The 15,934-nt window shown below is 40.9% G+C and overlaps 1 protein-coding gene across 3 annotated transcripts in view; it reads right to left on the reverse strand.

The window, feature by feature from the left end:
* Window positions 1-4,415: 4,415 nt before the first annotated feature.
* The window catches only part of DOCK4 (dedicator of cytokinesis 4), a 475,993-nt gene continuing 464,474 nt past the window's right edge, over window positions 4,416-15,934 (reverse strand). For 2 of the 3 annotated variants that reach the window (XM_032761480.2, XM_032761479.2), the window contains 4 exons: window positions 15,151-15,223; window positions 13,283-13,396; window positions 10,450-10,511; window positions 4,416-7,025 (listed from right to left, as the gene is read on the reverse strand). In XM_032761480.2, coding sequence (XP_032617371.1) covers window positions 6,573-7,025; window positions 10,450-10,511; window positions 13,283-13,396; window positions 15,151-15,223 — 702 coding nt within the window. In that variant the 3' untranslated portion in view covers window positions 4,416-6,572. The remainder of the gene's footprint in view (window positions 7,026-10,449; window positions 10,512-13,282; window positions 13,397-15,150; window positions 15,224-15,934) is intronic. The other variant, XM_032761481.2, reaches the window with a different exon arrangement.

The following is a 15,934-nucleotide window of genomic DNA, read 5'->3' on the forward strand; positions in this document are numbered from 1 at the left end:
ATTAGCCAGGCCTGGTGGCGGGTGCCTGTAGTCCCAGCTACTCTGGAGGCTGAGGCAGAAGAATGGCGTGAACCCAGGAGGCGGAGCTTGCAATGAGCCGAGATCGCGCCACTGCACTCCAGCCTGGGCAACAGAGTGAGACTCCATCTCAAAATAAATAAATAAATAAATAATAAATAAATAAATAAATAATACATTTAGCTATTTAATGTTACACATTTAGCTCATTTAATAATTAATATGCTATAACAAATGTTATTTCACTATAGATTTTTTCTCTGATTAGTAGAATGGTTATTTTTCCATATATTTGTTTCTGGTTCATCTTTTGTAAATTATCTATTAAAATATTTTCTCCCTTTTGCAATACTATGTATCTTAATAGCATATTTTTAAATCAATTTGGGTGAGTTCTTTATAGAATGAAGACTTTAACATTGTTATGTTTACTCCAATTATTTTTTTTGTCCTGTTCTTTTATTTTGGTTATCTTTGACTTAGAGAAGTTTTGAAATTTAATACAGCTAATTCTGTCTACTTTTTATAAATTCTCAAGTTTAAAAAGTTGCCTAACCAAAAGAAATAGAAAAGAAAGAAAGAAGAAAATTTTCCTATTGTCTGAGGTTGGTAAATGTTACATCTGTTTTTGTCTTCAGGCCTAGCCATTGTGTTAGCTAGATGAATATGCTCAAAAGTCACAGCCAGCTCTCCTTAAGGAGGAAGCCGTATGAGACGGGATCAATGCATGAGTAGAGAGCTTAACTCTGAAGAGAAGAGCACCTCTTTCTCTGGGTTTAGATGAACAAGGATTTGGATAAATTGTGTGTTGAGGCAGGAGGCAGAGGTAGTGCCATCTAGAGAGTGAGGGGAGGGAGAATGGGTGTGATAGGACACCCTTGCCGAATTTCTTTATTATAGACCCAAGCCCTCTTAACACTCACCATGCAATTACTAGTGTTTTTCCCCCTTGGAAATGAACTGGGACTGTTAACTGTTGTTCTGGACTGAGACATATCAAGACTTTCCTGGGCTTTTATCAGAATGAGAAAAGTTACATAATTGACACAAAAGGGACTTGTAAACTGTTAATAATACCTGTAAAATTCCTTTTAGAATTCTGTATAAAAATTGTTTCTATTGGCTCCTTACTGCTGCTACTAAAGAAGAGCTTGACTGTTTAACCCTTCACAAACACAGGATTAAAAGTAGCTGGTCTCATTGCTAATCACTTCTGCTCTAGGAGTTTCATATGCATCCAGAAATTCCTCCATTTTCGTTTCCTCCTACCTGCCACACCTATGCCTTTCCGTAGACACCGGGTGGCAAACTCCGGATGTGCTTTTCAAAGAGGTCCAGATCCAGATTTGCTCTTTTATATAAAGGAGAAAAAAAATAAGAGAAGTGAAACCAGTGTAGTGGCATCCAAATGTTGTATAATTCTTTTTCAGTCTCTTAAAATGCATCATCACCGTACTTGCATGTAGTTCTATAAAGCCACTGCATAAAATAGGAGCCCCTTGTAACATCTCAGGTCACCAGCCATTTTCACTCCTCAGAGACAACTATTTTCCGTTTTTAAAATTATTTCTTAATGTTTACCTTATATCTCTAAATAAAAAAGTATGTTTTATGGTACTTTTTGATTATCATTAAGTTTTATGCATTATCTACTAATATCTCTTTATGGAACATGAGAATTTATTTTATTCTCCACATACATGAATTCCTTTACCCTCATCCTTCCAGTATAATTATATGATAATTTGGGGCTAGATCAATTATGTTTTACATTTCTGTAACTATGTAGATATGATAAATGGCTGACTCATATAGTATTGTATAGTTACATTTACTTTCTTGTATAAAAGGTTTCAGTTCTTTCTGGAGTTACTAGCTTTCTCCACTTGCACAGCTTTCTAGGTACCTATCTCACCCATCCCTTAACTCTGTTACAAAAGTGTATGTCTCCCTTTAGTAAGGTTCAAACACAATGAGCACTTCATCAGCTTCATCTTCTTGGGTGGAGACTGTTCATTCTGTGAGCAGACTGGGCTGTTTAGTGTGGTTGTTCAGATCATCATCCTCACTTCTAGGCTTTTGGCTCCTTAATTGGTTGTGAATGACAGAGGTAACTCTAGATAAGTAAAGTGGTACATGGGTTCAGAATGTTGGGGATTTTCTAGTATTCTATACAAATAGGATCTAAAATGTCTTAGCAATCTCTTCTCTGGGATGAAGTGTTTTAGTAGGTGCCATCCTAAATTTAATGCCTGTTACTTTTCTTTTCATCTCCCCTTTTCATTTCCTTTATCAGGATATCAATATCCTTAGCACAAGATTCTATAAATAAAATACTTCATTCACTTATTAACCTTTTCTCAAACTTTAGGTAAGGTAGCAGTATTCCCCTCCCCCCACCAACATATTAAATAAGTAAACATACATTGATATCCAATCTTGAAAAAAATACCATAAAAATATATTGCTGGTGGCGCTAAAACTGAAGTAAGACTCTCTGAACCCCCTCACTTAAAATCCTTGCCTGGCTGTTTCTACTCATCCTAAACAATTATACTGTGATTCGTACCCAATCCTACTCAAGGCCTGCTCATTAAAAGATCCACCTTAAACAAAACTCCAGAATTTCAACAAAATCTGATCTTGCCCTTTGCCATAAGACACTACCAAAGCTCTGTTGAGGTGGGTTTCTCTCCTTTATGATAGGCAGCAATGAACTCAGCCCTTTGTCGTCAATAGATTGTGTTGATGATTGTGTATTTGAGGAACTAGCAGTTAAAAATTTAGAAAAATATGTGATATATACGTGTAGAAAAAGGCAAAAGGAATATGTAAAAAGAAGTATTAATAGTTATGTCAGGGGATTGGTATTTTGTTATATTTTCAAACCTATTTTTATGGTATTCTTTTTTTTTTGGAGACAGAATCTCGCTCTGTCGCCAGGCTGGTGTGCAGTGGCACGATCTCAGCTCACTGCAACCTCCGCCTCCCAGGTTCAAGCGATTCTCCTGCTTCAGCCTACTGAGTAGCTAGGACTACAGGTGTGTGCCACCATGCCCACCTAATTTTTGTATTTTTAGTAGAGATGGGGTTTCATGTTGGCCAGGATGGTCTCGATCTCTTGACTTTGTGATCTGCCCACCTCAGCCTCCCAAAGTGCGGGGATTATATGGTATTCTTACATAATGAGGGCTGGGCTTAATAAGTAAGAATTCATTTCGGTAAAACCACCTTTCAATGTGTACAGATAAAACAAAGGCAAAGCTATGCAACTTGTTATTCTCTTTGTTGTGTTTTGTAGAACAATTAGTAACAATCCAGGGAGAAACCTACTTATGTAGGAAACTGAGCTCTTCTTATTGTAATTATGCTTGTAGAATCCAAATACTGATGGGCTCAGTTGTAATATAAATAACCCCAAAATATTCTAAAGTCACTTAATGTTGAGAAACAATCAGGAGGACACTGACAATGGCCTTTATTTTTTATTTTTTTGAGACAAGAGTCTTGCTCTGTCACCCAGGCTGGAGTGCAGTGGCATGATCTCAGTTCACTGCAACCTCCGCCTTCTGGGTTCAAGCAATTCTCCTGCCTCAGCCTCCCGAGTAGCCGGGATTACAGGCACCCGCCACCACACCCAGCTAATTTTTGTATTTTTAGTAGAGATAGGGTTTCATCATGTTGGTCAGGCTGGTCTTGAACTCCTGACTTTAGGTGATCCACCAGCCTCAGCCTCCCAAAGTGCTGGGATTACAGGCATGAGCCACTGCGCCCAGCTGACAATGTCCTTTAAATGAGTTTTTGTATTCTACGAGGCTGAAGCCGTAGACAATGGTTTTCTTGGCACTGAGTTATATAAATGTCTTCAACCTAATACAATATTGACACATTTCACCAAGTTAAAAGCCAGGCTTTATTAATAGAAATCTTGTAGTCAATGGGTTTTTCAGTGTATGTCAAATGTATATTTTCTATCATTTTATGAAAACCAGGGAGAAGAGTTGGCATGCAGATAGATTTTTACCACAGCTGTCAAAACCAGCATTTAACCATGCCCTTATATGCTTGGAAGTTATCTGTTTTATGTCAAGTTTTCTGATGCAAACACATTTTGATGGTTTGACTTGTTAAGTTGGCTCTGGTTAGGCCAAAGAATGGTCAGCCGACCAGGGTAAATGTTACCCTTTCTATGGGATATTAACCCATACTGTTTGTTACCTTTCCAGTGATTGTTCCCTATGGCGTAAGTGAGCTGTAGTGTGAAATGCATCTACGTGGCAGCACAACACAAACAGGATCTATTTAAAAAGAAGTCTGGAAATCTCACTATAATAAGATCAAGAGCCGCTTCTATTCCAAGTAAAGACATGCTGATTATAGGAGTAAAGACAGAAATATTAAGATTAATCTGGTAATTTTATTTAATATTTACCATTCAGCAGCAACCAACATGAACATGTGGGCTAACAGAATCTCTTAAAATGTTCTGCTATGTAGCTGCTTCAGAAATACACACACATGATAAATTCAACTGCTCACTGCCAAAATTTTTTTTAAAAAATGGCTCCAAGAGCAAATAACACTGATTTATACTGTGCCCAAGCACTAGTCAACAAATCTATTAAATTACACAGGAAAAGGAAATCAAGGAAGCTTTGTTATCTTATGCATGTCATCTTATTTAAATGGAAGGTTTTACTTCTTTAAAGCAACAGAAATATGGAGCTTCACATATACATGTATATATATGAATGTGGTTACAAACACAAAGTGTTATCAAAAGCAAAAGCTAGTTCAAAAAATTTCTGACTGCAAAACTTGCAAGATACAAAGCTAAAATGCATATGTTCCTTTTCTCAATTATGAACACTTTCACTAAACATAAATATTTAACATATATTAATTTTTCCGACATTCAAAATTGTAAAGTCAATATGGCAGAATTGTTAAAAGCACATATGTACAAATATTCTTTTTCCATACATAAAGTATTTGGCATAATTATAACAATCATACTGCATCAACAACTGTTTGCTTTTATTTTTACTTTTTTTTTTTTTTACACATAATGGTATCTCTTATTAAAATTAACCAGTTATATACAAAAATACTTGAACATTTATTATAGAAAACCTCTATAACCAGCCTCAACAGCATATACCTGCTGAATGGTTTCATTAAGAGAATATAAAAAAGTGGTCACTGCCTTCCAGGTAAGCTACCAACAAAACAAACATGGTTAAACTAAAATGAGCTTCCCAACAAAAGAGGGAAAATATTGAACAGTATGATTTAAAATACAGTTCATATCTATTGTCAATTGAGTGTTATAAACAGTCAGTAAAAGAAAAAACAAAGATATAAAATACATTACTACATACAAGGTGCTTTTTTTTCACACTTCTACAACTGTGGCATTAGCATCCCTATCTAGACCTAAGATGCTATGTTGCAATATTCAAGCTAGAGAAGTCTACAGCAATCCTCCTTCAAGAGAAAGACGACAGGTCAGCTAAGACAAACTCCACTGGTAAAAGTGGAGAGTCGTGAGGAATTTTTTATTTTGTGCAGGATTGAAAGTTAATGCCCTTGCCTTTTATAAGTCCGTTTGCCATTTAATCGTGCTAATACATTTTCACTAAGTTTTTTTTTCTTCACTTAAGCTATTAATTTAATACTGTCCTGTATTGATTCCTGAATTCTTGCTAATGGGGCACAGTCATTTGTGCCTCTCTAATACTTCAGCATTTGCTCTTGTTCAATGACAAATTTTATATAGGAAACTATCAAGAAAGGAAGCGCAAAATTCAAGTAAACATTTCTTCTGGAGCCTCTTGCTTAATCTAGCTGATTGGAACTCTGGAGCAAATTGCACCTTGAAAAGAAATACAGTAGATACCAATGGTGTCAGGGTAGTAAGGGATTTAGCAACCAATTCACAAAATAGAATTTTAAGAATGTAGACAGCAGTCAAACAGCAAAAGCAACCTTAAAGAAGTATTTTGTTTCAAGAACAAAACAATTATTTCCAGTCCCAAGCTTTGCAACCCCTTAAGTATACTGTCTTGCTCGCCTGCTTGAACTTTAATTCTGATGATCTGCACTGATAAACCTTGCCTTATTTACAGAAGTCTTCTAAAATAAGGACCACTGTGTTAGGATGTGCACTGACTTAATAAGCTTTCTCCAAGTATCAAGTATTCAGTAAAAACGATACAACATTGTCACACATTGTATTGTTTGACAATATCGTATTGGTTTTAAGATTAAACTATATAAAAAAAAGTGAACATAAAAAGGTACAAAAGGAGTCTTTATCACTACCACTTTCAAATGAGAAACGTTTTAATGAAATTCAGCCATACTTCATTTAACATCTGGCGTTTTAGATCAGCAACTTTTAATATTGTGCAACATGATATTAATAAGCAAGTTTTAATTCCATTCATCGAAGGAGCTGAGGAAGTTATTAAAGTGCCTACACTAAGTGTCTTCTCATCATACTTATTTTGTAAACGGGCAAAGAATGCATCGCAGGTACATAGAAAAGTGACTTATAACTGAGAGACCTTGCGGGGCAGGGGCCTGGGCCGCGGGCCGGGGTCAGTCCTCCGGGCCCCATTCTCCAGGTGCATGGATCGCGCTGCCAGAGGCTTGGGGGGCAGCGCGGGCGGCTCCGGCGTGACGGGGATGGAGAGGCTGTGAGGTAGCGGGACGGGGCGCCGTAGAGTCCGCTCATAGACGCTGTACGGGGGCGGAGTCTTGCTCTCCTTGCGCACTGGCTCCTCTCCGCTGTAGCTCGGCACTGGCACTGGCACCGGCACCGGCACGGGCAGGGGGGCTGACTGTTCATTCACCTGATTTTCAAAGCCTGAGGTTTCCGACGTGCTGCACCGGCTGAGAGAAGAAATCCCACTGCTGTAGCTGCCCGACAAGACAGGGGAGTTGGAGATGAGTCCTGGAGAGTGGTACTCCACTGGAGAGGGGGTGAAAGACTGCACAGAACCCTGCTCCGGGGAGAAGGAAACGAAAGGGAGACACAGCATTGAGTCGTGAACGCAGATGCGCTGAAATGCACGCCCCCAAGCGGAGGCCCCGGCCCCCAGCACCCCCAAAGCTGGCTGCATCAGGAGATGCAGCCTTTAAGGAGGTGATTAAGGTAAAAGGCTATTATGGTGGATCCTAATCCAAGCTGACTGGTGTCCTTATAAGAAGAGACATTTGGACACACAGGGAGACGTCAGGAATGCGACACACAAGGACCTTGCAGGAAGGGCGGTCTGCAAGCCCAGGAGAGAGGCCTCGGGGAAACCAAGGCTGCCACGCGTTGATCCTGGACTTCTATCTGCCAGAATTGAGAAAATACATTCCCAGTGTCTAAGCCACCCAGTTTGTGGTATTTTGTGAGGGAAGCCCGGGCAGACTAATACACTCACACTCAAATTTGAGTGTTGTCCTTTGTAGCACTGAAAATGCACACCAGACGTTTATCTGCCAGGGCCATCAGTCCTTGAGTTCAGTTCACCGCCCAGTTTACTCCTTATCATTTTCAGATAGAGGAGAAAGGAGCTGGGCGTGGTGGCTCACACCTGTAATCCCAATACTTTAGGAGGCCGAAGCAGGGATCACTTGAGGCCAGGAGCTCGAGACCAGCCTGGGCAACATGGCAAAACCCCATTTCTACTAAAAATCCAAAAGGTGAGCTGGGCGTGGTGGCTCATGCCTGTAATCCCAGTTCCTCTGGGAAGATCACCTGAGCCTTGGGAGGTTGAGGCTGCAGTGAGCTGTGAGCCACCAGTGCACTCCAGCCTGGGCAACACAATGAGACCCTGTCTCAAAAAATAAATAATTTAAAAAAAGGTGTCCACCAAGATAATCTGGAGGCACACATTAGTCCTATAGTTTGGAAGAGAGGGAACTGGCCAAAAAAAACCCCCAAAACCCAAAAAACACCATAAAACCTTTGGGGGCGCTATTCACTTTCCCAGCTCAGCAGGGCATGCTGCAGGCCAGGAGCCGGGGCTGCTGAGCACACTCAGCTCAGAGGACCCAGAGAGTTCAGGAGGAGGAGCAGAGGCACCCGAGGTTCTGCACCTCATTTCTCCAGCCATCACTCCAGACTCCTGGGCTGAACTGGCAAACTGGTAGCCCTCCAGCTGTAGCCTGTGATGTGAGCTGTTTCATCAGCAGTGTTTTTTAAAAACTTAGTTAATTTTTAACATTTCAAATTTCACATGAAACTCCAGAATTCTGGCAGTTCATAAAGAACTAGAAGTTCTGGCCACAATGGAACACACTCTCTTAATAGAATCTTTAAAAGCTGAGCAGGGGCTGTCCCTTTTCACTTTGCCAGTCCCCACTACACCAGGTGGGGACTACACCCGGCCTCCTTCCTTCATTTATGTCAGCTGTCTGGCCCCATTTGACATCTGAGTTTGTTACTTTCCCAACTGGTATCCCAAGGAAAACGAGTCCTAAGATAGATGCTCTGTGAAAAGAGGGTTCCGCTGGGAAATGCTGCACACTGTATACTCCTTGTGTATATTCGCATTTTCAAGGCTTAGATAAAAGGAATACAAATAATTTTGTTCAGCCCAGTGTTTTCCAAACTTACTTGACTATAGACCTTTTTTTCCCCGCTTATTACATAATGTCCTGGAAAACTAATGTTCTATGGCATACACTTTGAGAAATGCTATCTTAAGCTAACTTGACTTTGGTTTCTCTTTGTAAACAAAATAATGCCGGTAGATACACATCCCGTCATTTAGTAGGAGCCTAAAATTAAGGCCAGTTAAGAGTTCCCAATTCGCTGCTACCTCTGTCAAAAGTTAGACCTGAAATTCAAAACATGGCAGGTCAGCTCAGTCTTTGCTGTAGGGTTAGACCCATAGTTTGATGGCTGGCTGAGGAAAAACCCCAAAACCCCACTAAACTCTATCAGTTAAGGCAGCACACTGCAAAGCTAGTAACATGGTAGCAGTGTGCCCCCTAATGAAACCCAGGAGGTATAACACAAATGTTCGATCTGTGTTCTCTTCAAACCCTCCATATAAAGACATGGCTTCAGACTGCGTATGGCCAGTAAAAATGTACACAGGTCTGCTGAGAGACAGTATATACCAGCTTGCTAAGACTATTTCATAGCTATTCATTTTTAGCCCTTGGGTTCTTTTTAATGTTTTAAGAATTAATCTCTAATACTTTCTTACTACCCAACAAAATTTAAGTTGAAAAATACAGATGACAATTCCATAGCAACGCGTGGGAGCTCTGTGTGAGTTAAGGGTAAATGTAAAAGTGTGGAACAGCCATGTTGCTTTCCTTTCCATCACATCGAGGTGACAGGCTATGACTTCCAGAGTGAATGCTGTCACAGGTACTTCATAATAACAGCTGCATTACAGAATGAGAACAAAACGAGCAAATCACTTGCACTTACCCGCGAATTTCTACGTCAGAAATTCTGGCAATGCAAGGGAACCACACTTCTTCGCAATTTTCTCCATTTTGTGGGGGGAGGCGGGTTGTTTTCCCGTTTCTCAATTTCTATCAGCAACTATTGTTAGCACCACAGATGCACTGGATCGCAACCTGCCCCTATGTGTTTGTAGAGGCTAATTTGTCTTTTGCACATTAGCTAGAACTAGCTCATCAACACACAGGACGTGGAGCGTGTAAATCCTGAGTCACTCAGGTACAAAATCATTCTTTCGACACACTTCATATTTGCCTCTGGTGCAGCAGTTCTGAACACCAATCTCTCACGTACTGACAATCCTTGAAGCCAGTCTGATTCAATTTGGATAGAGACTAAATATTATTCTTTATCTTCATGAGGGATTTTTTATGTTTAAAGATGTTAAATAGCCCATGTCTACAAACCGATTCAAATGTCTGACCTTTACAGCTTTCCAGTTTGTTCCCTATAAATTTTTAAAATCCGTATTACTGCCTCGTTTTTCATGATCAAGTATGTACTTCTAATGTAAATGAGAAACTTGGTATAAAATATCAAAAGGGAACATTAGGTTTGGCTTTGACAAAATGGGTTTGGCTGACGATAAAGGCAAAAAGACACAGAATATTTAGTAGATCTTGATACTGATGTTTCTCAATCTAAGTGTGTGTGTGTTTGATGTGCCTTAAACTAAAAGGCCAGGCTGAAAATTTCCTAGGAGGTACATTGGACCACATTCCTTTCCTAATTTAGTATATGCACTGACTTCAGTTTGCATGTTCGTGGAGGAGGCACCCAGAGGGGAAAGTCCAGTGTCGTTTTTCTCAACCAGCTTCCCCATCCCTGCTTGATAAGTTCTTTCTTTGCCTTGTCCCTGCAAATTAAAGCACCTTTTGATATATCTGGGATGAGTCTTAGAGAAAAAGAAACCTGGGCCAGTCTCTAGTTTCAGTCGAAAGAAGGGCCTTTACCTTCAATGGAGATCGCCCGGCAGGCGAGGGGGATACTGATGTCGTGTGTCTTGCTGGTGAAGCTGTCAATGGGGAGAGAGATAACATTTCAATTAAGAAAAACCAGACGATTGACTATCTGCACATGCCCTCTGTGTTACGAACCCAAACAGATGATCCAGTGCATAAGGACCTTCTAAGCAAAGGGGGTGGTGAGGATGGGGGAGAAGCTAAATGATGCCTGTCTAGAATGGGCTCTCACAAAGGGCAGCACTGCCAAGATATGGGAGCATCAGTGAAAAGTTATCATGGCATATATGATGCTTTGACCAAATGACAGGTTTGCAAACTAATCCAATGTCCTTTCCACTTCCCCAAAGTCCAGGTGCTTCTGCACTGCTTGATCTATCTCATAAAGTGCTTTTGGGTGTGAGATGCTAGGGAGCAGTTCTTGGGGGACAGCTGTTGACTTTGGCCTGAGCACCAATGGGAACACCATGGCCACCGTGACAGCCTGGAACAGGTCTATGGGAATATATTTAATCAGCTCCCCCCAACAACCCCAGTACTCCCCAAATAGGTAGAAAACCCTTGGCCATGGCCATACAAGAGGTGCATGGTTTTCCATTTCTTCCCCCTAATGCTTGTACTCAGGTCTTCCCATTATCCCCTGGTGGTGGGTCTCTATGGATTTCATCATGGTGGCCAAGAAGAGTGAACTGTTTGCTTTTTCTCACTAGATTTTCAAGTCCTACACCTGGGACACAGCATGCGTGATAGCACTGTTCCTGTGTGCATGCTTGTATAGCAAATCCAGCTCTCTAAAGCATAGCCCTGTATGGTAAAGGCTGGCTGTGACACAGTCAACAGGGTGAGAGTCAGCCACATTTCTTAATTCCACAAAGACATTTCGGTGAACTCTGGGTATGTTGCTCTGTGATTAGCTGCCACTCTCCCAGCTGTCACAGTGAGGTTTGTAACTCAAAACTCACTGAAAGGCTGTAAGGAAGAAAGACAGTTACAGAGCCCCACAACAGTGACCACAGATGATGACATAAGAACAGACCATGACAGCAATCAGTGCAGAAGGGATGGCAGCCCTGCCAGTTAACTTGGGAGGGGTAAGGTCATCTGTGTGCTCTGGGTCCTAAGGGGTCAGGGAGAGTGCTCCATGATCACACTGGTAGCGTGCAGCCTCTCTCTTGCACTCTTGAATGCTGGGGCATGCTGTCAGCACGTGTCACATTCTAATACCAGCCTTAGTTCTCCTATCCTGTTGATTGTGGGTGCTGATTATGGAAGAAAATCACATCTGTATGGGGAAGCTGATCCTGACGGAGAACTATATTCCTGCCTTAACGGTGGCAGAAAGTTGATTGTTCCCTGGGACCCTCTTCCTCTTGACTCAGGCAGTTGCTGACACCACTGTGGTGGCCCCTGCAACCACAGCACATTTGCATCAATATTACTCCTTAAAAAATGCTTTTCAGGTTCTCAACTTTAGGGACACAACCAGGTTTAAATTGGAGACTGCCTGAATATATGTACATTGTGAATGAGATACAAATAATTTGGTCAATAAGTTTTAGGCCTCTGTACACATACTGATGTACTAATGCAGGTGATCAATAAGCTTAAAGTTAATTCTTGTTTTCTTTGAAGACCTCGTATGTCTCTCAAAAATTATTGGTGACTTGACTTTTGGCTTTGACAAGTATAGAATAAACTGGGTGGCACATAGTTTATTGTATTTTGTGGCAGGGGTCTCACTTTGTTGCCCAGGCTAGAGTGCAGTGGCTCAATCTTGGCTCACTGCAACCTCTGCTTCCTGGGCTCAAGCAATTCTCCCACCTAAGCCTCCCAAGTAGCTAGGACTAGAGGTGTGTGCCACCATGCCTGGCTAATTTTTTGCATTTTTTTTTTGTAGAGATGGGGTTTTGCCATGTTGTACAGGCTTGTCTTGAAACTCCTGGGCAAAAGTGATCTGCCTGCTTCAGCCTCCCAAAGTGCTGGGATTACAGGTGTGAACTACCTTATTTGGCCCAGGCTGAAGTGCAGTGGTGCCATCTTGGATCACTGCAACCTCCATCTTCTGGGCTCAAGCCATCCTCCCAAGTAGCTGGGACTACGGGTGTGTACCACCACACCTGGCTAATTTTTGTATTTTTTGTAGAGATGGGGTTTCGCCATGCCCAGGCTGGTCCCAAACTTGTGAGTTCAAGTGATCCGCCCACCTTGGTCTCCCAAAATGCTGGGATTACAGGCGTGAGCCACCACACCTGGCCAAGATTTTGCTGCTTAAACGACCACCTGAGGGATGCAGTACCCTGAATCAACCCTTTGCGAAATATAGTCCTTGCATAAAGACCTCTTGAAGCAACAGATAACTATGGATGCAAAGTTAATGATTCTGATAAGCTTGTGGAGTATAACTGTTAGTCAGTAGCTATTTAGAGGCAACTGGAAACTCTGGCATCAGTCCTGAATAAGACTGAAGAAAGTAGCTGAGTTAGCGGAGGTTGATGATAAGAATGAAGTAGTTCAAAGTGAAGGTTAGAGAAGATGCTAGTGGCCTACCAAGGTTAGGGTGCCTCCCCGAATTTGAGAATGGTGGCTTGGTAAAGAGCACTCGATAAAATCTGTCCGAGAGGCTTACTTGGAACGGACCACTGTTTCACCCCGTGTAATAGAAGTTCAGGAAAGAGGGAGACAATTGTCAAGGAATTATGCAGCTACTAAGGTTTTTATCCCAGAAATCAAATGCCTACCTTTCTCTCAGGAATTCAGGACAAGCTGGAGTAGTCAATAAAAGTTATTTTATAAAAGTGATTGTTCAAATGCTTCAAATACCCACCAGTCTGTGTGGGTCTTGGAGGGACAGGGGGAGAGATAAGTTTCCCACTATCCGACATGTTCTTGGCTTCCTTCCCACTGTCCAGGCTCCAGCTGCTAGGGGTGGGGTTCACAGCTGGAAGGGAATAACACAGCTAAAAACACACGGTCCAGCTTTGCCCTTCCAATGCTTGAGATCTTAGAAGAAAGTCAGAATTATCCAGAATGCAAAAATTAACTGGATGAAAAACAAAACAGGAAACTTCTTGAATACTAAACCTTTATTTAATTGGCTGCCCAACAGAGTTACCATTTAACTGGGCGCTAACAAGTCTCTCTATTTCCCTTAATGCTGTCAAAGGGAACTACGAATCTTTACACTGGGGTGTAAAACTTGCTGAGAATGACAAATGTGTTTAGATGCTGGATAACGGACGGAAGATGCAGTCACTAGACTATTTTAAAAACATTTCTGGACAAGTGACACCTAAAAATGGAGAAGGCAATGACATACTAATATTTTAACTATTTGGCAGAATTCTTGGGAAAGAACAGCCATGCCACATTATCTCAATGATAACTCCTTGAGGAAAGAAAGAACTCCTTCTGAAATCAATGAATCACACTGAAATATGTCCTTAAAAAATGATTTGGAATACGGACAGTATCATTCTTATTTTGTAATTTGTCTGCTCTGTGCTTCGGTAAGATGCAGGAATATGGGGCAATCCTGGCAGGAATAAGGGCAGGACACGCTGGTTGTAAACAGCCGCTATGCAATGAGGTTTACAACATCAAATCTGAGGTCCAGTGACTCACTCCCTGTACAGACACTGCCATCTGGTGGGTATGTTGAGAATTTCAACATTTTACCACTCCACCATTTTCATTTAATGGGATGGAGTTGTCACTCTTAAAATTCTTTTTCTCTATTCTTTTAAATTTGCATTGTGGTTTTCTTTAGTAGAAGGGGTGAGAAAAATACCACATTCCTTAGTTCTACTGACAAAGATCAACATGTGACTTGTAACATTAAAGCTAAATTTGTGTTTTAAAATAATTTTGCCTAAGACTTCACTAATTTCCATCTCCCAAGGAAAGTTCTAATGTATCAGGTGTACCCAAATGACAATACAGTTTAGTTCTTAATGAGGGCAATTAAAAGGCACTTTCCCAGAATATTTCATTAACGACTCTTGATTCATTGGTCTGGGGAACTGCTCTTACTTTTGAGGCTTGACCCTGAGAGAGGTGAATGGGTGACTTGCTGCAAGCCCCGACCCCGTAGCTGAGGAAATCACGTTTAATCTGCTCTTCATCTTCTGCTGTGTTGCAGACTGATCCTAATTGGCTATTTACTGCTGTCCATGTGTTTGGTTCTCATTTTGTGTGACCTTGAGGCAGGGCACACTCCATTATGCACTGGATTGCAATTCTTAAATGGTATTTAATTGTACAAGAGCCGTATCTGAGTCACAACAAACAACACATGAGTTGGCTGAATGAGCTTTGTAAGGGAGACAAAGGGTGGGACCACGGAATCGATCTGGAAGTAGCTATTTTCATTGTGCTGAACAAGGAGCCTAACTGGCAACTTTGTTTCAGGAAGAGGAGGCATTGCCTGGGTGACTCACTGGATGGTAACAAAAAGCCATTAAACACAGGCGTTTCTATCTTGCTCAGACTCTGCTGTTAAAATCTTATAGGAAAACAGCTTTTGAAGAATGATCATGAATAAATCTGTCCTTCATTAATGCCCTAAAGAGCATACTAGTCCTGACATTAAAGAGCTAGAGCACTGCTTTCCACACAGACACACAGAAGACTGGAGAACATGAGGATAAAACAAGCCCTTACACATTCCAGGACTGACCACGGGGCTGGCCTTACCTTTTTCAGGTGCAGAGAGATTTGGGTCACTGCGTGGCAAGGCCCCGTCTCCAATATGATTAAACAGCATCCTCTGCAAAGGTACAAGGGTTGATTTTTATGATGTGATATACGGGCATGTGAAACCTTTTAGAAAATGAGATTATTATCCCCTCAGTAAAACTTTTTGTTCAAAATAATTTTTATATGATATGATGAGCCTAGGAACAAATAATTTAATTATATTTAAGTAAAAGGGTGGGAAGAGCCTTAGGTTTTGAGAAAGAAAAGAGTGTTTGAAAAGTTTGTATTACATTTTAAATATAAATCATAAATGTTCATAATAAAATGTAAGGTAAAAAATAAATAGTAAATAGCAGGTGTGCTATGAAGTTCTTTTTAGAGATGGAATCTCACTATATTGCCCAGGCTGGTCTCGAATGCCTGGGCTCAAGCAGTCCTTCCACCTTGGCCCCCCAAAGTGCTGGGATTACAGGCATGAGCCACCACACCTGGCCTGTGTGGACTTCTTTATAAATACAAATGCTACAGTGGTGATATAAACAGAAATAAGAATTAAAGGAGAAATATTCAAAACATCACTAGTGAATGAAGTTTAACCCCTGCATGTTAAAAATCCTTTATTAGGTAAAAAATATATGAAATAATTGATAGTCTACAATTTTTAACTTATAAAAATGCCAGTTTTACATGGTTTTACCTAATATATTAAAAAGAAAGTACCAAATCCTTAAAAGTAGATGTACTACAGCAATGCGCACTATTGAAATTTTGGCAACATATA

Source organism: Hylobates moloch, unplaced genomic scaffold, assembly GCF_009828535.3.
Source record: "Hylobates moloch isolate HMO894 unplaced genomic scaffold, HMol_V3 SCAFFOLD_1, whole genome shotgun sequence".
Taxonomy (NCBI): domain Eukaryota; kingdom Metazoa; phylum Chordata; class Mammalia; order Primates; family Hylobatidae; genus Hylobates; species Hylobates moloch.